The sequence below is a fragment of the Madurella fahalii genome, assembly GCF_045866475.1.
Source record: "Madurella fahalii IFM 68171 DNA, scaffold_4, whole genome shotgun sequence".
Lineage (NCBI taxonomy): Eukaryota > Fungi > Ascomycota > Sordariomycetes > Sordariales > Madurella > Madurella fahalii.
In genome coordinates, this window is record NW_027263974.1 from 1,354,264 (window position 1) to 1,375,636 (window position 21,373).

General features: G+C 56.0%; 8 protein-coding genes across 8 annotated transcripts; 3 read left to right on the forward strand and 5 right to left on the reverse strand.

Moving 5' to 3' along the window:
- Positions 1 to 46: 46 nt before the first annotated feature.
- On the reverse strand, positions 47 to 883 carry MFIFM68171_07393 (Cycloeucalenol cycloisomerase; the record flags this gene model as incomplete). Its single annotated transcript, XM_071062813.1, has 1 exon — positions 47 to 883. The coding sequence occupies one exon, from the start codon at positions 881 to 883 to the stop codon at positions 47 to 49; it is 837 nt and encodes a 278-aa protein (XP_070918914.1).
- A 3,529-nt stretch (positions 884 to 4,412) lies between these two features.
- MFIFM68171_07394 (Carbohydrate esterase family 9 protein) lies at positions 4,413 to 7,438 on the forward strand (the record flags this gene model as incomplete). Its single annotated transcript, XM_071062814.1, has 2 exons — positions 4,413 to 5,600; positions 5,669 to 7,438. The coding sequence occupies 2 exons, from the start codon at positions 4,413 to 4,415 to the stop codon at positions 7,436 to 7,438; spliced, it is 2,958 nt and encodes a 985-aa protein (XP_070918915.1).
- A 259-nt stretch (positions 7,439 to 7,697) lies between these two features.
- Positions 7,698 to 8,876, reverse strand: MFIFM68171_07395 (Oxidoreductase vrtI; the record flags this gene model as incomplete). The annotated part of the gene is made up of 3 exons (XM_071062815.1): positions 7,698 to 8,402; positions 8,471 to 8,537; positions 8,587 to 8,876. 3 exons carry the CDS (start codon positions 8,874 to 8,876, stop codon positions 7,698 to 7,700), a joined length of 1,062 nt encoding a protein of 353 aa, XP_070918916.1.
- Positions 8,877 to 9,864: 988 nt separating this feature from the next.
- Positions 9,865 to 11,013, reverse strand: MFIFM68171_07396 (7alpha-cephem-methoxylase P8 chain; the record flags this gene model as incomplete). Its single annotated transcript, XM_071062816.1, has 4 exons — positions 9,865 to 10,191; positions 10,251 to 10,461; positions 10,522 to 10,725; positions 10,862 to 11,013. The coding sequence occupies 4 exons, from the start codon at positions 11,011 to 11,013 to the stop codon at positions 9,865 to 9,867; spliced, it is 894 nt and encodes a 297-aa protein (XP_070918917.1).
- A 1,164-nt stretch (positions 11,014 to 12,177) lies between these two features.
- MFIFM68171_07397 (Terpene synthase) lies at positions 12,178 to 13,749 on the reverse strand (the record flags this gene model as incomplete). Its single annotated transcript, XM_071062817.1, has 7 exons — positions 12,178 to 12,247; positions 12,311 to 12,574; positions 12,637 to 12,726; positions 12,796 to 12,955; positions 13,009 to 13,328; positions 13,388 to 13,453; positions 13,535 to 13,749. 7 exons carry the CDS (start codon positions 13,747 to 13,749, stop codon positions 12,178 to 12,180), a joined length of 1,185 nt encoding a protein of 394 aa, XP_070918918.1.
- Positions 13,750 to 14,552: 803 nt separating this feature from the next.
- On the forward strand, positions 14,553 to 16,129 carry MFIFM68171_07398 (Isotrichodermin C-15 hydroxylase; the record flags this gene model as incomplete). Its single annotated transcript, XM_071062818.1, has 2 exons — positions 14,553 to 14,624; positions 14,687 to 16,129. 2 exons carry the CDS (start codon positions 14,553 to 14,555, stop codon positions 16,127 to 16,129), a joined length of 1,515 nt encoding a protein of 504 aa, XP_070918919.1.
- Positions 16,130 to 16,893: 764 nt separating this feature from the next.
- Positions 16,894 to 18,528, reverse strand: MFIFM68171_07399 (S-adenosyl-L-methionine-dependent methyltransferase; the record flags this gene model as incomplete). The annotated part of the gene is made up of 6 exons (XM_071062819.1): positions 16,894 to 16,992; positions 17,062 to 17,530; positions 17,613 to 17,880; positions 17,940 to 18,022; positions 18,082 to 18,107; positions 18,187 to 18,528. 6 exons carry the CDS (start codon positions 18,526 to 18,528, stop codon positions 16,894 to 16,896), a joined length of 1,287 nt encoding a protein of 428 aa, XP_070918920.1.
- Positions 18,529 to 19,942: 1,414 nt separating this feature from the next.
- Positions 19,943 to 21,179, forward strand: MFIFM68171_07400 (uncharacterized protein; the record flags this gene model as incomplete). The annotated part of the gene is made up of 2 exons (XM_071062820.1): positions 19,943 to 20,182; positions 20,262 to 21,179. The coding sequence occupies 2 exons, from the start codon at positions 19,943 to 19,945 to the stop codon at positions 21,177 to 21,179; spliced, it is 1,158 nt and encodes a 385-aa protein (XP_070918921.1).
- Positions 21,180 to 21,373: the final 194 nt, after the last annotated feature.

Below are 21,373 nucleotides of genomic sequence, written 5' to 3' on the forward strand. Positions count from 1 at the left end.
CGTCAAGCTTCTCCGTGATTCCATCATATCTTGTTCAAGCCTGCCATTACAAGGGCCCAACAACCTTGGCCCACACCTCCAACAACACCAAAATCCCCATGCATGTCGCCAATGCCTCGATCACCACCCTCCCTATCCCCCATTCCTCCCCCGCTCGATCAATCCTCTTCACCATCGGCAGTCCAACCACAAAATACGACGCATACCCCAAGCTGCCAACCCTCAGCATCCTCTCGCGATCATCATACCGGAATAAATCCTCCAACAACGGACTCGCCATGACGTATGTCTCCGCAAATGCCACCCCATACGCCAGCGCAACCACCAACAGTCCCCTCCCCACCCTATCACTCCCGGACAGTGACCGGAGCCGACGCTCAGCGACCACCAGAAACACGAAATAGCTCATGAAATACGCGTGCGTCAGCGGATACATGAACAGCGGCACCACCTGCCCGCTGCGCCCGACAACGTCCGACTCCAGGTGCCACGTAGCCGAGGCGAACGCGTAGCGCATGCCCATCAGGTCAAAGAAGTAGTGCGTGCCGAAGTAGGTGCCGAAGCAGACGAGGACGGCGACCCAGACATGGAGCTTGAGCCAGTAGGGCAGCGAGCTGGCGGTTGACCGGGGCGGGCTGATGAGGAAGTAGGGCAGGAGGACGGACGGCGCGGCTACTCCGAGCGAGAAGACGAGGTACTCCGCGTCGGACCAGCGGCAGAGCACGCCGGTTTGCATGACGAGCAGCACTGGCAGGATCCAGAGCGGGAATTGTGCCAGGATTAGGCGGTGGGTGTGCGTTTTCTCGGTGGCTTTCTGCTTGGGTGTCCGGCCTGACATCTTGCTGCTCTGATTGTGGAGTTGGTTACCGGCGGTGGGTGCCATGTTGACGGAAGTGAGGGTCGCAGGCTATGTTGTGAGGGGCGCATTACTGGACCGTTTTGAGGTGAGTGATAGCGGGGATTACACGGCAAAGGACAACAGGGCCCTGCGAGCTCCACTGTCACTCTAGGCTTGGCGCATCATCAACCTGAGCAAGACCCACAACTAACGGTACTGTACTGTACAGTACTCTCATGGCCTGCCTGATCTTTGAGCATTGTTGGAAGCTCGAGTGCTACAATGTGCGTTCGGCATCGTAGTCAGGGGTTCATGGGACGAAGCAAATCAGTTCATGCACTTGGCGCCGGGGTTTGGATGCGCGAGAGAAGCCTCTAGTTCACGTTAAAACTAGCGGTACGTTAGTCTTGTTTTCACGATTCATTTCTGTACACTTGTAATATTATCTTCTAGTCTCCAGTGAACACGTACTACTAGCACGAGGATACTAAGAAATCAAATCCGAGGGGACATGTTAGGAATGGAGGTCGTTCGTCTAAGGTACAAATGGGATAACGTGCGTGATAAGCGAGCCGTAAAAACAAGCGAGCCGTAAATTTTCCCCGTGACCCACCCTCTCTACCCTTCGCGACGTTTTCCTCCACCACAAGACATGCCATCGCCGTCAAATGAAGCGCGGCTAATTCTAGCCCTCGAAGCTCTTAGAAAAGACCCAAAACTTCGTCTTTCTACTGCAGCAAAGACCTATTCTGTTCCCTACAATACTCTCCACGACCGACGCGCCGGTCGGCCTGCACGACACGATATTCCAGCCAACTTACGTAAGCTTATGGATTTAGAAGAGCAAACGATTGTTCAATACATAGTTGAGCTATATACACGTGTATTCCATCCTCGGCTTTGTTACGTAGAAGATATGGCCAACCGATTGCTATGCGAATGCGACGCGCCCCTGTCAGATAAAATGCAGGTTTAGCATTCTACGACCAACAATCGTGGAGCTCCCCACCTTTTGGTGTAGTTGGTAGTTTGTGACAGCCCCCTGTCGGCAAACGCTGGGCTCACAACTTTATCAAGCGCCAGCCAGAACTTCGGACGCGTTTTATACGTAAATACGACTACTAGAGGGCTAAGTACGAAGATCCAGAGATTATTCGCAAGTGGTTTTCATTTATATATAATACGAAGGCCAAATACAGTATCTTTAATAACGATTCGTACAATTTCGACGAGACCGGCTTTATAATAGGCATTATTATCCCTACTATAGTAGTTACTACCTCTAATAGCCGTAGTAGGGTAAATAGGCCCAACTTGGTAATCGAGAGTAGGCTATAGTTATCTAAGGAGTGAATGCTCTAGGCTGGGCTATCCTACCATTTATCGTCTTAGCTAGCCAATATCACCTTATTAACTGGTATCAAGATGTAACGAGAGCCCTCTGGGCTAGACCGGGGGAACCGGCCGAATGACGGTGGATGATGTCACTGTACTAGGGTAGATAAGAACCCGGTGGGAAACCCTCTCACGCGGGGAACTTCTGATCTGTAAGGATCAGTCTCTGTGTAATTGATAGGAGGCTGTTCACCAAGATATCGCCCGCTGGTCCAGGTCTTTTCGGTATCAAGACATCGTGGTCCATCTCCCTCAACGTGTTCCCAGAACAACCCCTTTACACAAGAGTATAACCTTCCGGCTACCTAGCGTATTGCAACAGCCGATAATAGCTGGACTACCAATGAAAAAGGCATAGATTGGATTCGGCACTTCGATTTCTATATAGCATCTCATACGAAGGGCAAATACTGACTATTGATCCTCGACGGCTACGATAGCTACCACTCCGAAGAATTCGAGACCTACTGCTAGGAGTACAACATTATCATATGTCAAAAGGGTCAAGAAGCTGGATCCTGGATCTGCAAAACACGAACCCGGATCAGTGTGATCCGGATTAGTGCGTCTCGGATAAGTGTGATCCGATCTCTCGGAGACCCGTTAACCCGGGTCTCCGTGGTCCAGGAAATTGGGAATAAAGAAGGAAGCTCACCTCCGTTAGACAAGGAAGAAAACAAGAGATCCTCAATTTACATCTGAATTTCCATCCCAAATTTAACTCCGAACGTTCAGAGGTGCTGTGCATCCGACATCATACTCTATATGCCTCCGCATTCTTTACATCTACTTCAGCCATTAGATGTTAGTTGTTTTAGGCCGTTGAAGAAGGCATACAGCTGCTAGATTAAACAGCTAATACGGATGAACATCACACATATCAGCAAGCTGGAGTTTCTTTATAGGTTTAGAGAGGCGTTTTTTGCTTCGGTTACGGAAAAGAATATCCAGAGGGGGTTTGCCGGAGCCGGCCTTGTACCGTACGACCCAGAGAGGGTGATATCCAAGCTGGATATGCGTATTCGGACTCCAATACCCCCAGCCTCAAGCCCAACCACAGTACTACCTTGGGTCTCCCAAACGCCACACAACCCTCGAGAGGCCACCTCACAGTCAGCGTTTATTAAAACTCGAATTTCCAACCATTAGAGCCGCTCCCCTACCTCAATACTAACTGCTGTAGATCGATTAGTTAAAGGTACGACGGCTGTGATGCACGAGGTGGCTTCTCCGTGCAGAGGTCTCTTCGCTACGTAAGGCCAATGAGGAGCTTAGTAAGAGACGGAGAGCCAAAAAATCACGTATGCGGCTTGGAGGGTCACTTACTGTACAAGAGGCACAGGATCTACTGGATCAGAAGGCTGTGGGTGAGCAGGTAATCCAGGAAATACGACAAAATGGTGGTGGTGCAAAGGGGTCTCGTACGAAGATTCGGTGTTGTGGCGTATGCGGCAAGCCTGGCCATAATGCACGCACGTGCAAGGAGGCTGCAGAATCGTCTGATTCATCTGTTTCTGATTCAGTTATTGTTATTTCCTAGTGTTGTGGTTGTGTAATTGAGGATGGCTGTGAGGGGGTGGTAGAAAATTTACGGCTCGCTTGTTTTTACGGCTCGCTTATCATGTACGTTAGTTAAATATAACATAAAACGTCGTCCTCCTATCTTGTGGATCCATGGATAGGGTACCTTATTCAGCTCGGTAACGAGAGGGCTCTGGATGGCGAGAGGAAAGTGTAAGTAGGGGCTCTAATTTTGATGCACTATCCTAGTTGCTAGCGATTGGTGCCAAAACGGCTCCGAGGCTAAACAACCGGCTTCGGGACTGAAATAGTCAACTGAAAAAGCTAGACGTGCCCCTGTCGAGCGCATCCGGCGGGGCAGGCGAAAAGGAGGGGGGCGGAGGAGCTAGAGCAACACAGGAACCAAAAAGTAGAATGTAACTGTAGTCTGTTCTGTACTTCTGCAGCGTAGGACCCCGCGCTATGGGAGCCCCCCTCACCGTTGCAACCGAAAAAACTGGCGGCACGCGCCAGCCTAATTAATTCGGCGGCTAGAACAGCGCTTTTCTGCTACGGCGAAATTACCTTAACTGAGCACATGGAGTTCATCCACGCTCGGTCTCAATCTCTTATTTTCGTCTACATTGGGATTGATTGAAGCTAAGATCTGGGTGCTATCATGGACCCCGACAAGCATTATCTCCCAGCCTACAGTGTGACTGCGGCACCGGTACCGGCACCGCTGAGACGACCGAACAGGCTACGAAGAATCCGCAGGTCCAGTGGGCTGCGCTTGATCGGCCTCGCATGCCTAGCATTCATCGCCTATGCACAATGGAAACAGACCTTGTCGCCCAACCTGACCGCGTCTGGCCCCGATGTCACACGCCATGGCCTGTCAGTCAAACGGCTGCGGGAAGATGTTGGGACCTGTGCTCGGTTACACACCAAACCTTCCGACCCGAAAGGGCTCGGCCGGGAGAAGAACGCGCGGTACATCGACGGCCAGAAACCCACCCTCATCAGGAACGCAACTGTCTGGGTGGGCGAGCCCGACGGCGAAAAGGGCTACTCCTGGATCGTCGCCGACGTCTTCCTTGAGCACGGTCTCATCAAGCAAGTTGGCAGGGATCTCCATCCACACGCCCTGCCAGGCGACGTGCTGGTCTATGATGCCGCGGGTCGGCCTCTGACGAGCGGCATCATCGACATGCACAGTCACGCCGGGGTACACCCGTTGCCGACGATACGGTCCAATGATGATACCAGCGAGCTCTCCGCCGACATCACGCCTTACGTACGAACCATCGACGCCATTCAACCAACAGACCACCAACTCCAAGTTATCAAATCTGGCGGTGTAACGACGTCCCTGATTCTTCCTGGCTCTGGCAACAATATTGGTGGCGAGGCTTTTGTCGTTAAACACGCCATCGGCCGGCGAGACGGACGTAATGAGACCAGCGTTGCTGATCTCCTCGCTGACCCAGACCGCACTTGGCGGTATATGAAGATGGCGTGCGGTGAGAACCCAAAGCACATCCACGGTAAAGCCGGAGAGCGCGGCCCAGTTAGTCGCCTTGGGCAGAGTTGGGAGTTTCGCCACGCATTTGAACAAGCCGCCAAGGTCCTGCGTGACCAGGATGACTGGTGCCATGCCGCGTCATCAAACTTCGACCAAGTCAGAGGATACTTGCCTAACGACATTCGGTGGGAGGCACTGCTGGGCGTATTAAGAGGACAGGTTCACGTGAATGTCCATTGTTACACCATCACAGACTTCGAGGCGTTTGTCGACCACACTAACGAATTCAAGTTCCCCGTACGGGCTTTCCATCACGCCCATCAAGCCTACCTAGTGCCTGGAGTAAGTGTGGTCCAGAACTGACGACGTTAACACGCTAGACACGCTTCTAACTGAGCCGGGACATGTAGGTGCTAAAGCGAGCATGGGGCGATGATCCGCCGGCGTTGGCCCTATTTGCCGACAACATGTGGTACAAGGCAGAGTCTTACATCGGCTCCGAATACGCCGGCAAACGCCTCTACGACAACGGCCTCGTCCCGATTTACGTAAGCGACAACCCCATCCTCAACGCCCAGCACCTCGTCTTGGAAGCCGCAAAGGCGTATCGTTACGGCCTTCCCTACCACGCAGCTCTCGCCTCAGTCACCTCTGCTCCCGCCGAGCGCCTAGGTTTGGGCCAGCGGCTGGGCAAAGTCAAACCAGGCTTCGACGCAGACATCGTAGTGTGGGACAGCGACCCCCTCTCCCTCGGCGCAGCGCCAGTCCAGGTGTGGATCGACGGCACGGCGCAGTACGAAGATCCCATCACCCTTCACAAGCCCTTCGAGGGCACCATATCCCCCGACCCCGACCTCGCCACCATCATCGAAGATCCCGTCACCATAACCACCGACGTCCTCGTCACGGGCATCACCAAGATCCTCGCCCCCAACAACGCCCCCAACACAACCACCAACCCCACCGCCGACCCCCACAACAAGACCTTCAACCTCACCATTTCCGGGGGCACCATAACCTGCATTGGGCAATGCCGCGCCGCCGACCGCCACACACCCATCATCCACCTGCGCAACGGGCACCTCACCGCGGGGTTCACGGCATTCGGGTCGACGCTGGGGCTCAACGCGATCGACGATGCCAAGGAGACCGACAACGGCGCCGGCGCCGGTGCCGGCCGCGGCTTCACGCGCGCCCTCGACGGCCTCGCCCTCGACACGGCCAAGCTGCGCGCCGCGCACCGCTACGGCGTCACCCGCGCCGTCTCGGCCCCCAAGCTCCTCCCCGGCGACGCCTTCTCGCACCACGGCACCAGCGCCGGCTTCCGCACCGGCGCCGGGATTGCTGTCGACAAGGCGGCGGTGTGGGCGGCGGACGTGGCGGTGCATTACTCGGTCGACTTGGGGTCGGTGGTGGGGGGCCGCGACGGCGGTGGTGGGGAGGGGTCGGTGTCGGCGGCGGTTGGGGGGCTGCGGAGGAAGTTGATGCGGGCGGTGGAGGAAGAAGAGGAAGGGGAAGGGGGAAAAGAGGAGGAGGGGAGGGGTGGGTATTATGTGGAGGAGGCGGGGCTCTTGAGGAGAGTGGTGAGGGGGAAGATGCCGCTTGTGATCACGGTGCATAGCGCGGATACGATCGCGGCGCTGTTGAGGGTGAAGAGGGAGGTGGAGGAGGCTGGGAATGCGGTTTGGAGGGGTCGGCGTGGTGTTGGTGGAGAAGGTGGGAGGATCAGGATGGTTATTCTGGGCGGTGCGGAGGCGTATCTTGTCGCGAGAGAGCTGGCGGAGAGCGGGGTTGGGGTAGTGCTGGCACCGATGCTGGCGTTTGGGGTGACGTGGGATCAGAGGAGGGCGTTGACGGGGGCACCCCTGACGAACGGTACCGGGATTGACGTGCTTGTGGAGGCCGGGGTGGTTACGGCGGTTGGGCCCGAGGAGGATTGGGTGGTGAGGGATCTGGGTTTGTTGGCGGGGATTGCGTGGAGGAATGGTGGGGGGAGGCTTGGGGAAGAGGAGGCGGTGGGGTTGGTGAGTGGGAATCTGTACAACATGTTGGGGTTGGAGGAGCCAGATATGAGGGAGAACTTTGTGGTTCATGAGGGGAGTCCGTTGGAGATTGGGTCGAGGGTCAAGGTCGTAGGGGGTGGGCTGGGAAATGTGAAGGTGTACTCGGAGCTCGGATAGTACAGCACAGAATGACCGCGAATGTCTTCGGACTGATAGGGACAGCAAAGAACAGTAAGGTATTCAACTATGTTGTATTGGCAAACTCGCATTGGGCCATTTACAAAGAAGCCGCCCACCATCACGCAATTCTTCCACTCAGGAGTTGTAACGACTAGTTCAACGGCAGTGACCGTAAGCATCAACGTCCTTACACACAAATGCCCGCGTCGTTAGCGAGACACTAAGCCCTATCCACCCTACTAGTATTTGCACCCCTCTAGGCAGCCGCCACGACCGAGTTGGGCGTCACCTTGGGTTGCTCAACCTCAGCGCCCTCCTTCATGCCTCCCAACAACATTGTGGGCGGAGCCAGGGCCTGGATCTCGGGCGCGGCCTTGAAGGCAAAGAACTTCTCGTCGTGCCACTGGCCGGCCGTGATGTATCTGCCCTCGCTGTCGGTGAACATGGTCTTGTCCTCGGCGCGGAGGAAGTAGGCGATCGAGTAGCGGTGCTCGTCGTGGTTGAGAGGGATGACCCTGTGGATGCAAGACTGCATGGTGTGGCCGCTCGCGAAGCGGAGCGAGTCGCCGACGTTGATGACGGCGCAGCCCTTCTTGGGCGCGACGAAGCCGAACTCGCGCGATCCTGGCGGCCGGATCTGGAGGCCCCACTGGTCGCTGAAGAGCAGTGTCAGGGAGCTGATGTCGGTGTGCTTCTGGTGTCCAATGTTCTTGGTGGTTGCCGGGTCCGAGGGGATATAGTGCATCATGGCCAACGTGCTGGTCGAGGGCCGGTCATTGCGATGCATGTTCTCGAAGCGATCCGCGCCGGTGCGGCCAGTTCCGGTTGACAGGGCCGACAGGATGGCCTTGGTGACGATGTTGGAGCCCGCAATTGCGTTTTCCAAGATCTTCATGTCCGGGGTGTTCTTGAGGACGGCGGGGATCTTGGGGCTGTCCCTCTGGATTTCGTCACGAGATACCTAATAGCACATGGGTGTCAAAATCAAAGACACTCAGCAGGCCCTGTGATGTGTGCGAAACGTCTCACCTTGATCATCTCATAGCCGTCCCTGGTGTTGTCAAGCACACCCCTGCGCGAGCCCAAGGGCTCGTAGCTGTTTTGGTGTCAGCTTAGCATACGAATACAGGCAAGACACTACCCACCCGAGATGGGGAGAGATGAGTCCAAACTCATTCTTGGCCTCAAGAGGGGCGTCAAAGAAGCGGTACATGAGATCAAGGGTTGCATCGCGGTCCTCAAGGATCCTGCGGCCGTCGATATTCTGCAGGTCCAGATAGAAGAATCCCTTAGTCTCGCAGCAGCGAACCAGTCTCTCCACTTCGGCCGGCTCCTGCGAGAGCAGGAGACTGAAGTCAATAGTCTCCATAGGGTAGACCGGGACCTTGGTCCCGTTCCATTCGACGCTCTGTGGGGGTTCCATTGAGATGCCCATGTTGTTCAGGAGTCAATTGCAAGAGTCTTGAGGATTCCTGGAGATCAATAGGAGATAAGATCGCTGGACCGCAGCGTCTTACGACTCCCGCCGTCTCCTTTATAGGCACACCAACGAGCTGAAGCTCAACTTGGGGGATCAACTGCCGCATCCTGATAACGTTTCCCCTCCCCCGCGTTGAGCGCATTTACCCAGCTGCAATTGGATGTCACGTACCCTTCCAGGCTCGGCCTGCAATGACTGATGGTGCTGTAACCGCGGAGATGGGTGAGGAGGCCGCTTTTGGTACGGGTTGGAGGCATTACCTAACATTGTAGACGCTACTGATCGCCGAGTTCGGCCGGAAATAACCCGTAGGCGTAGATGCTACTGGCTGGATGTTGCGCTCTGATCTATGCCCTCTTTGTAGCGCGGGGGTCGGGGGCCCTTCCGAATGCCGAGAACACGGAATCACCAGCAGTTGGTGGGCCAGGGGGGAACCATCTATCAGATACTACGCCAAAACCGGCACATGTAGTATCCATCAATCTGATATTGCGGGGTGCAGGTGGTCTTTCATCATCCTGCTCGTCAAACCCCCACTCCTTATACAGCTTCATTGCTCCCTTAGAGATCAGGATCTCCCGAGACTCGTAATGCTCTCACGAAGTCGGAGACAGTGATCCAAAGAAAGCGGGCTTCTAATTTCATCTGGCGGCAAAATAGAGCCCAAGCCGGTCGGTTCGGTCTCCGGTTGGTCAATCCCTGGTGCCAATGTCAACTGATCCCGGGGGTAACCTCCCGATGTATTGGATTGGAGGATGACGTGCGAACTACCTGACTTTCCTCAAACGCTTCTTGTTTAGGTGATACGCTAGTATGTCCGTCCCGTGCTAGTTGTCAAGCGGCCGTCTTTCGAGGTTTGGGGATCCGGGCCATCTCCTGTATTCGCGTGCCACATAGAGAAACAGAGCAAATATGTGCTAGATTTGCCACAACATTACAACGGCTAAGTGTCATAAAACACCATGGTCCGAATCTCTATACTCTCCCTCCACGCGTCATTGACGTGCCTCGGATCTTGGAACGCTGAGTGCGGTGCCCGACGCGCTACACCGTCTGTGCAGGAATCGAAACATTTGATAAGAAGAACCTCATCCGGTCGCTGGGCGTATTTGAAGTACCAGCGATGCGCCGCTGACGGTTTGATCGTCCACGACTCACGCTCGTGGTCTGTGTATATGATCTTCGCAGGCACCAGATCCTCTTCCGCGATCGTTCTGGCGTCAGCGACAGCCAATGGGTCCTTGTAGATTGTCTTAATGGGGCGCCAGGCCTACGGAAACAGATTATTGTGTTAGCGGGAGTGGACGGACAGGACGTTTGGGGGCGTACGTTGATGATCTGCCACCGCTTCTTGAGCAAAATGTCCGCTTCGTCGGGAAGTAACCATCTCAACAGAGACTCAGCACCCTCGTAGGACTGATCGACATGGGTTCGGAGAATCGGGCCACGTTTTGCTTGGTTACCGGGCCCGAGGCTGTGCCAGTTTGAGGGGCCACAACGGGTCTTGTGGTCAAATATGAAGACGCGGGTTGCCCCGGTGCTAGAGCCAGTCAGCAAACCTTGAAGGAGCAAAGAATGTCGTACTATGCTATGAACGTACACATCCTTTAATAGCTGCTCCATTTCAGGGTAATATTCTGCTTCGACCTTCCCTTCGTCACGATATCCCCCTTCTCGAAAATTAGACTCATGGTGACAGAATTGAAACCCGTTTCCATCAAGAGTAAATTGGTCCTCCCGGCCAGTGATGTCGGTCACGGCCACCGGGGTTGGGACCAGAGACCTCTTATTCGTGACTGTGTCGCTTTTAGTCGCAGTCTTGGTCAGCGAGATTCATTCGAGAGGGATGGAGGAAACAAGAAAGAAACAAAAAGTAGAGCGAAGGAAAAGAAAGGAAAACCCAAACAAACAGCTGAGACGGGATGAAGGGATAGTTCTACCTCTTAACAAGAACTGGCTCTGGCAGTGAGCCATCACCTGGGTCATTGTAATAGTTTAACGTTACGGCCACTTGCGCCGGACCGCACCCGGCCGCCAGATCAAGAGGGCCGGCAACATGGTGGGATACCGCAACGGCGGTCTCCGTAGCCATGCCGAATCTCCTTCCAACTCTTCAAGCGATGGTGAGTGTACAATCACGCTGTTTGTCCATGCCCGGTTAAACATAAGCCAGCCCCAAAATGTGCCGTGGACGGGGTGGCTTTAATACCACCTTACAACTGGACCGCGGCTGGTAACCCCGCTCTCCCGGTAACGCGTAACGTCATGCGCCAGCACAGCAGAGCTAATCAGCGGCCATAGAAGTGAGCAACCGGATGGTATAACATTCGCTAAAGTGAGCAACCCCGCGTCCGACAGTCGGTTCAACAGGGATCCTTGTCGTTTTGGTTGTGTTTACCCAGACGGCCGGCTACTTGGAAAAGTCCCTTACATGCCAACGTGGCTACCAATTACGCTAGTAGGATTCCGGCTCGCGTCCGGGTTCCTCGTGGTTCTCATACTGGGATCACCGTCCCAGGAAACTTGCCAACCCCGAGCCTGACTTTCCCCACAAGGTGAATTAGGTCGCCATGCTTCAAGAGAGCTTTGTAGGAGGCTCCACCCATATTTGTTATGAGGCGGTAGAGAGAGGGCCAGGGTCAATGTCCTGGCCAATCGTATGGAAGAGGCAACGTTGGTCAAAACATCTTAGCTCCATTTGGACAGATTTTACATAATAGATGGCGACAGATTCCACGAATTTCATGTTTCGAACTTTCTCGGAGCTCACCCAGCGCCCCAGGTGGCCAGCTGGGCAAGCAGAGCGAGTTGAGGTGAGTCAGAATGTGATTGCCTTACCGTCATAACCACGATAATTCGTCCTCTTGGGTTTGGCAGTGTTGCCAAAGAGGGACAGGCAGAGCGCGCAAACAAGAACAATCACATAAGTACAAATTCTTTCAAAGCCTTCAGGCTCGGAATGACATGCTCGTTGACAAAAAAAGGATAGATTATAAAAATAAATCGATGTACTGTACGCCAGACGCAACGCGAACCACCCAAATGAGCTCTTAACACCTGCACACGGAACCTCACGTACCCATAACGGCCTGCCTGAATGTAAGGCTTCTCCTCCTCCTCCCCTTCCCCCCTCCCGACGGGCCTTTCTCCCCAGACCGAAAAAAAAAAAAAAAAAAAAAAAAATCCAATCATCTCTTCGTTAAGCTATTCTGGATTCCGGGCTCCCAGAGAAAATGTCAAACTTTGACCCATTATTTCAGAGCACAACATCCATCGTTCCATCCTCATTGAAGTATTTCTCATTGCGGTACCGCTGAGCCAGTTTACTGCGGGGCAGCCTAATCAGATCTCACGCACGCTAGGACAAGTAGACAGGAAGAGGAACATACCAGAACTCGATAGTGCCCGTAGCATTGGTCCGCAGCCCATCAATAAATTTCAGGACCTCGTCACGGTCGCGCTTACTAGCACCGCTCACCAGCTTGTGGACTCTTTCGGCGGTCTCGTCGAAGCGGTCGCGGTAGGCTTCCAACTTTGCCATCAGCTCCGCCATCACGCCGTCGAGCGGCTGGCCCTGGTGGTACATGACAGCAACGGCGTTGTGGACGCATCCACCAGCCAGTTCCTTCTTCAAGGATAAAATGTCGTTCTCGCTGATTGGGGTAAAACTGGTAAGCTAAATGGCAAGAACCCGGTCCTGGAGAAGGAAACTGACATGATGATGATGGTGGTCACCTCATCCCACAACGACTGCATATCGGGAGACTTCATGATCCAAACCGGCAACCGTATGCCAAGGCCAAGTCTGTCTCTCGCGCTCAGCACATGTAGCTAGATAACGCAGGTCATTGCGCAGGTGTGCACTCCCACTCACTGTGTGATATAGCCATATGTACGGACGGCAGATGTGTGGTGTCGGACGCGCAGGTACGCCTCCAGGTCCTCTGACATCTCGCTTTCCATGCGTTCCCTCTGCTCAATCTCGCAATGGTCGATGTACTGCTTGATCTCCTTGTAGAGGAGCTCGCGGAAGACTGCAGGGTTGCGTAAGTACCAAGCCGACCGATCAACACTCGCTGGGACGTACCTTTGCTCGTGGTCAGCTGGATCCTCTGGCCGAACTCTTTGAAGACGCTGTTGGGCAAGTTTGGGCTGGGAGGATTCCATTGAGGGCCTGGCTGGAACCAGGATGACATCTTGTAGATGAGACCCGCCCGGGGCAGAATCGGGGGCAATCCTAGACAATACCTTGTATAATCAAGAACCTGCTGCCGATACCGAGAAGAGAGGGCAAAGTCTTGAGAGACCGACCCGTCTCTCTCGTCCATGGCGTCGTCGCAGTGGAAGAGCCAAAATGAATAGAGGCCGCAAGTGTAGAGCTCATCCCAATTGGCGTCCGGAAACCAGCTGAAAGCTCGGGAATCAGTTGCTGTTCCGAGATCAACGGCGGGCAAATCGTTACATACACTGACGTAAAGAAGGCAAAATCGTGTTTCAGGGCCCGCTTCCGCAACTCCGGGTCGGGATACACACTGTCAAAGAGGTTATTGTCAGTCTTTTCCCGAGACCCAATGCGTAAAAGGGGTTGGGGGTTGGGGCTGGGGTTTACTCACGTTTCGATAATCCCGTCGAGCCTGGCCTTGAGACGTTTGTAGTACTTGTTCCGGCCACCACTGGGCCAAGTAGGGAACAGCGATAGCATATCCGGGACGTGCATGACTTGCCCCTTCAGCTCGGCGATCAGGTCGGCATGCGGTTCATTGACCGGTGGCGGCGCCCTGCCGTTCTCGGCGAGCTTTCGCGACAAGGTATACCCTGCAGGAGACATGGTATGAGGTGCACCGGATTTAAAACTTTACTTTTCCCTTGGGCTGTGAGGGCGAGAGAGCGCGAGGAGAGGGAGTCTGGCCGTCCGGACTCTCCTTATGGCCCAGACGGGGGGGCGAGGGGAGACCGAGAGCCCGGGCATTGAGGTGAATGGGCAACCAATGGCGTGTCGCTGTGGAAATGCACCGTCGGTTTGGTCGGGAACCTGGGCCTGCCGGATTCGGTAGTTGGCATGGTGGAGATGGGGAGAGGCTCAACGAATGGGTTCTATCCACGCGGTTCTGCGGATCCCATCCCAACCCTCTTCCGCATAATGCTAGTTGCGTTCCCGGCAAAACATGCATATAGCCCTCAGTTCCCGGGTTCCCCCCAGCGAGATTGCTGGTTCTTGTCCCCTGTCGTTGCAACGTGCTTCCACTTCCCATTAGCGGGAGCTCCGCTGCATTGGGGCAGTTCCTCGGCCATCACCTTGTATGATGCAGACTAATGCTTGTAGGTACGAAAATGTCGCTTGCACTCTGCGTCCCGGCCGCGTCGCCTTCGGTCCGACGAATGCACTACGACTCCCAGGTCACACCGCCAGACTTGGGGGGGGAGGATGTTCCGACCCATACTGACGGGACGGGTGGGGGTCTGGGGGTTGCTGTCAAGAGTGCGAGCCTGCCCTTGACCTGCCGCTCACCCCTCCCGGTGGAACGATAAGGTAGAGACGCATGCCCCCATCCCACTCAGCTCCCCGGGATTTCTGCAGGCCCATCCCAACCTACTGCCGTATTCTCGTCATTGAATCCTCCGCCTCTCAAGATGGCATCACTGGGCTGGATGCTGAGCTTGTACTCATCCCTTGGGGGTGCTAAGGCCGTCGCAGTGCTTCTGGTGAGGCTGACTACAACATCCTCTGTCCGGATAGGTTAATGTGGAAAATTAACACGGAACAGCTCGTCATCGTCCCGCCCGCATGGTTTATCTACAATATCTACTTCCACCCCTTGGCCGGGTTTCCAGGCCCGCTCTTGTATCGCGGATCGAACTTAGGGAAGATCTCACAGCAGATGAGAGGCAACATCACCAACAAGATCCATGAGCTTCACCAGATCTATGGTCCCGTAGTTCGTGTGGCACCCTGGGAATTGTCCTACATCAGCGCCCAAGCCTGGAAGGACATCTACACGGGCCAGAAGGGCAAGGAACCTATGCCGTCGAATACGATATACGGCGAGAACGAGCTGGAGTTTTTCGGCGCCTTCAGTGTCATGTGGCAGTCAACCAGCGAGGGCCACACCAGGCATCGCCGCATCCTTGCACCGGCCTTCTCGGACAAGTCGCTTCGGGAACAGGAGCCCATCATCACCAAGCACGTCGCCTGTCTCATGCAGCGGATGCGTGAGAGAGCGGGCACAACCGTTAATCTTATTGACTGGTTTAACTTCACCGCATTCGATATCATAGGCGACCTGACATTTGGAGAGTCGTTTGGCTGTCTGGAGGAATCCAAGATGCATCCGTGGATCAACTTCATCTTCGCCAACCTGAAGGGCATGATGTACGGTCAGATCATTTCCACCATGGGAACCTTTGGCGCGGTGCTAAAGATGTTGGTCCCGAAGCGCATCAGAGACCAAGTCCTCCAGCACGCAGACTTCACCAAGGAGCGGGTCAAGCGCCGCATGGAGAGAAGCACCAGCAGGCCCGACTTTATGGCGCACATCATCGAGCACATCGGGAAGGACGGCGGGATGAGCGCCGGCGAGCTCATGGCCAACGCGCAGATCCTCATCATGGCCGGCTCGGAAACGTCGGCAACCCTCCTCGGAGGGACGGCCTACTTCCTCATGACCAATCCGGACAAGCGACGGAAGCTCGAGGAAGAGATCCGCTCCGCCTTTGCCGACGAGAGCGAGATCAACTTTGCCAGCATCAGCAAGCTCCCCTACACCCTCGCCGTCCTGCACGAGGCCATGCGCATGCACCCGCCGGTCCCGGCGGGGATCCACCGGTTCACCCCGGAGGGCGGCGCCATGATAGACGGCAAGTGGGTGGCGGGCGGCACCGACGTCGTCGTCCATCAGTGGGCCGCCTACCGCTCCCCGGCCAACTTCCGGGATCCGGACCTTTTCGTGCCCGAGAGATGGCTGGGTGACGAACGCTACGCCGACGACAACCGGGACGTCTTCCAGCCCTTCAGCCTCGGTCCCAGGAGCTGCATCGGCCGCGGTCTGGCGTACATGGAGTCGCGGCTGGTCCTGGCGCGCCTGATCTGGAACTTCGATCTGGAGCTCATGCCCGAGAGCGTCGACTGGACGTCGCAGAAGACCTGGGTGCTCTACGAGAAGCTGCCTCTGAACGCCCGCCTGACGGTCAGGCCCTCGATTCCTGCGTAGCGGCTACGGGAACCGGTCATTGGCGAGGAAGTGGCACCGGGCGCCGGGCGCCGGGCGCCGAAGTTGAAACGTAATGCTATTCCGGGGTATAAGTATGGTTTAATGCGCCGGCTAGGGTCCGCATCACTAGCATGCGGTCTCCGTCTCCTCTCTTTGTCCGGCGCGGACCAGTCTCCTTTGTGTACATATCACGCTCTTTTTCCCTCTTTCTTGAGCTCGATAAGTCCAGCTCTATGTTCCTTTCCTCAAGAGACCCCTCTACCCCTGAGCTATATTTTTTGCTCTCATATCGTTTCCGGCAGTGTTGCAGTACAAACTAGGTAGTCTATAGTCTCAACAGAATCTACCTGAATTGTTGTAAGCGTACCCAGGTTGAAGGCTTTGCACAGCTTTTTTACCGATCTCGTCCATTCCACGATGCAAATTTAGCCCCAAGTCAGGAATGAAACGAAAGGGTGTGATAGGGGTGAGAGAAGCGGTAGTATATTATTATGAGCCAGTGTAAGGCAGGGAATACATTAACGCCTGAACCACATAGCAGGCGTTAGGCGATGAACAAACTAGTACCCTACACATGGCCGAGCCGGACTCGGACGCTGACCGACAGAATCCTGGGGTAGCTCAACTGTCAGGTTCCGCCAAAAGCCGCCGTTCACACGGGTTACCCGGGTAACCGCCGGTCTCGGGACGTTCAACGACTCTCCTAGCATCGCCTAGGCAGCTCTGCTCGGAGCCATGCGACGCTCTCGGACCGGTGCAGTCTCTCATGAATCCTCGGGTTTCCGGCCCCAGACAACATAAAACCTTTCGTAGGCGCGACTATGCTTGTCTCCCAGGGCCTTCCTCACGTCAACGAGGTTGACCTGCGGGACGATAGGGCGTTAGCTGACGGCACCAGATGATCTTTGCAGGAGCCAGCGCGCGACACATACCTCGATCTGCTCCATGGTCCGGCCGAGCCATCGGTTGAACAAGGCGTAGCTAAAGCCGGGTAGGCCGTCGCGCATGCAGTGGTGCCACATCTGGCCGATGTGCTTAAGCCTCCGGCCGCGGGGCCAGCCGTTGATAGGGATCTTGTACACCTTCTCATGCACATCGACGAACCCGGCCTCGATAAACATGCGCTTGAGTTCTGGCACGATGTGAACGGGCCGCTGGGCGAGTACGCTCGCGTGGCATATGTCGGCGAACCACCGTTTGAGGGCGTTGTCGGCCGGAATCGGGCCGTGATCACTATCTATGTCGCATTCCGGCTCCTGCATCTCGAGCCAGCCCCCCGGGCGCAGCCGCTCAAAGGCGGTGCGGATGATCCACGGCCAGTCCGACCAAGCGGCGATAGTTGAGAGGAAGTGGATATAGTCAACGTCATGCCAGTCTTCGCCGCTCTGCCACTCCTCGTTGCTGGGTTTATGGGATCGGCACGTCAGCATACACCATCCTCACACTACGGGGGATTCGGGGCAATGCGGAGCAGGTTACGGACCCATCGTCAATCTCAAACCTAAGGTTCGGGGGGACAATGTTGGTCTGGATGGGCGAGAGATCGGTTCCTATGACTTGGGCCTCGGGAAACTCATCCGCCATCTCGATAGCCCAGCGGCCCGTGCCGGTCGCAATATCCAGGATCTTGCGCGGCGGGTTTTCGTGCGATAATGGGGCCAGGTAGAGCCTCCCATCAAGGAGGATCCTGGTGACATCGTACTGCGCGTCCAAGCGTTCCACCTCTGCTTCGTCGTTTGGCATGTGGTAGGCTGCATCGGATTGTCAGCAGGCGTAATTAGAGAGAGCGGGCAGCAAAACTGAAACCTACAGCCAGAATGGTATGCATGGTACGTCCGTCCATATTCCTCGTGGTACGCAAAGATGCTTTCGGCCAGGGATACCGTCTCGTCGCTGCAGAAAAGTTTAGGCGGGGCTGGGGTTGCAGCGGGCGGAACACGAATTTAACCTACCGCGTATCGCTGCTCGACAGACTGGGCTTTTTGAAGAGATGTCAGCGGCAGTCGTTGGGAGGGGGGAAAAGCACACGGGAAAAAAACGCAGGAACGGAGACGCACATCGGCCTCGATTCTGGCGCGGTGGTCCAGGTAAAATTCGAAAGTGAATTCAAACGGCTCCGGAGTGTCGCCTGAGCCAACAAACTGAGAGCCGTCGTCCATGCTGACGTGAGGGGAAGCAGCTGGAGAGGAGCGCTTGATCTTGGGAGAGGGGAAGGCGAGGACCCGACACTCTGGGTCACTACGAATTGAAGGATCCCCGGATTTTCGAGCGCCCAGCTTTTGGCGCAGGAGCGGTGAGTGGCATTTGATCCGGCGATGCGGATCCGTCTTGAACCAGGCCCGTCCGAAGTCCTGATTGGCCGGGATAGGGAACCGCTCAAGGCACTTCGGGAGCGGCATTCACCCCCTCCCCCCCCCCCCCCCCCCCGGCAGGCAATCCATGCCCTGCGTTTGCTGAGCAAACACGCAGCGCCCCGGTCTAGTCAACCCCGCTTCATAAGCTCGGGGGACACACGAGGCAGTCTTTGGCGCCCGCTCGCTTGCCTGGAAGAAGAAGCTGCCGCGACGATCCCTATCCCAAACGGAGATGATTCCCCCGCCTCGCCGAAGGAACGACAACGAAACCCCGTCGAACCGCCATCAGACCAATGGGGCACAGGTTTCCCGTCCGAGTTCGCAGGAGCGCTCGGCACGCAAGCAAGCCTGCACGCATTCCTACCTTAATCATCCCATTTGTGGGTACCACGAGATGGCTGACCTTAGTGTCGATACATCCATCCCAGCCACAATGCGTGTCTCGGGATTCCGGTTCCCCGTGCAAGCTGGGGGTACCTTATTCAGTGTCATCAAAGTGCCAAGGGAAGTCTCACTCAGCCATGCATGGTATATTTTCACATTGTGCCAACAGACACATTTTCCTTTCACATCGCAAACTCGGCCACATGCGGTGACTACCTTACATACCCTACTGGGTCAGTTGTTGAGGCGCCATTCATTGGGGGCAGTATCAAGTGTCTTGATGTTCTCATTAGCGAGGCTAGAGCCCCCTACTCCGGAAGTTGGGCCCCTCTAATCACCTAATTAAAGCAGACAGCCTCGTCGAGGCCGGCTTCCCAACGTCAAATCCTCCAAAGTGATGTCGGTAAATACAACACCAACGACCAACACTCCTCTTCTCCCACCGCTTCGGAAATCATTGATTGCAGTGGCCTCCACTTGTCGCTATAGGGAGTTGAGTTATTCAAGTTCATGGGCCTAGAGATCAACAAACCCACAGCTGCCAGTAACTTGGCCCATCGTCAAACGTCGACGAACCCGGAGATAGGTTTTGCCTTCCTCTCCAGGTGTCGGGCTGCCACGATTACACTAATTCGGCATGCCTATACATATTGGATCGGCCAACCTTAACAAATGCCTGTCGATCCTGGGAAAAGCAGGCAAGCCGGCTTGGAAGCGCCGAGTTTGACTTATTGTTTGGCTGTTGGCGGTGGAAGTGGGGACTTCTCATGCATCTTAACAACTTCGGTTGGGTGAGGCCGAGCATGTAACTGTTGGCAAACGCAGGCATGCCTTGCAAAACACTGATTGGCTTCGGAAGCGCCGCAACGAGGGCCGGGGCTTTTGTGACACAAACAGCAGGCCTCCCACAAAATGCCGCCCAACATGGCCACATCACGCAGAGTTGGTCAGTTCGTGGTCGGGTTAGGCAGTCTTCCTCATCTACCTCCATATCCATTTCTCACCCCGGACATATTCGCGCAGCTCAGAGACCCGTGAGCGGTGTCTTCAACAACGCGCCAACATCGTCGTTACGATGCCAGGCGTCACAGCACGCCGCCGTCGTAGCCGCCGCCATGAGAATCACCATCCGACTCAGAAATCTGGCCGGCCAGCATCCACTACGAACCGAATGCACCTTGCGGGGCTGATCATGTGGTTGCCTCGGCGGGACGGCCTGCGAAACCATTCCGAGCTCCCCAGCGGGTGCTATGAACACCCGGTCGTGATCCTCTCTCCGCGGGCATCAACTGCAGACAAAGTCGTGATTCTGATCGTACGCATAGTGTGTTCTGAAAATCAAGTTGAAAGGAGGTTACAACTAATGATTTCCGCTCGTCCAACCGTATAAATAGTTGACATCCTTCGGCGAGACGGACATTCTTGCCAAGTTCCCAACCAACCCCAGAGTTCGGCGCGCTTACCTGCCCATTCATCCAGCCAGCCCGCATCCCGACACGGCCCTCCAGCTCCATCTCCAGAAACCCGCCGTGCTCCGGCGGAAGACCTATGTCAACACCAGGGAGAAGCACACCGTCCCGCTGGCCATCCTGCGCGCCTACGACCGCCAGGATCTCAAGACGCGGTACGCGCTGACCAGGGATTCATACAAGCAGCTGATCCACCACGCCGGCTTCGCCGCGCCAGCCTGCGCGGAGCCGAGCTGCGGCGCCAGCCACGACGAGCACGACGGCGTCGGAGACGACATCGCCTCCTCCGCCCCCACCTCGGCGCCGTGTGCGCGCGAACCCAGCCCCGTCCCGCAACTGACGCGGCCGGTAACCCCCCCGCACCTCACATCCGGCACGGTCCTCCCGCCGCCGCCAAGGCCCTCCGGCCCCACCCCCGCGCCGCCCCGCCCCGCCGACGGCTTCTCCCACATCCCGCCCGGGCTCGCGCCCCGCGCGGCGCCGTACCCGCTGCCGCGCGACACGCTGCCGCGCTATCATTCGCACGCCCGTCCGAGGTCGGATGGTATCGGTATTGGACATGCCATCAAATGGGTCTTGGCACTGATTTTTTGCGCGGTGGTGTTTGGGGCGGTTTTTTTTGGGCTATGGTCGGCATGGGCGCATGGTGCCGAGCTGGGGCGTGAATTGCTGCGCTGCGTGGGCTGGCTGGGGTTTAATGCATTCCGGTTGGCGGGCGCGGCGGTCAGGGGGGTGGCGCGTGGCGCGGTCTGGCTTGCCGAGCAAGTCGCCGCGCTGGCGGTTCGGACATGGGCTTGGTTGACCGGTGGTGGGGGCGGTGGCGTTCACGGCATGCTCGTGTGAGAATTGTTGCGGAGGGTCGGAAAAAGAAGAAAACTCGCACGTCTCTTCGGTTTTTTGCGCTTCGTCGCGGCGCCTCCCGGATTGATGGTGGCCTGGCGCATGGGAACCATGGTTGTGTCATCCCTGCCATAAGACAATTTCTGGATATGACCGTCCTTGATCTGGTTCGCCCCGAAAGGTTCGCTGGCTTTAAG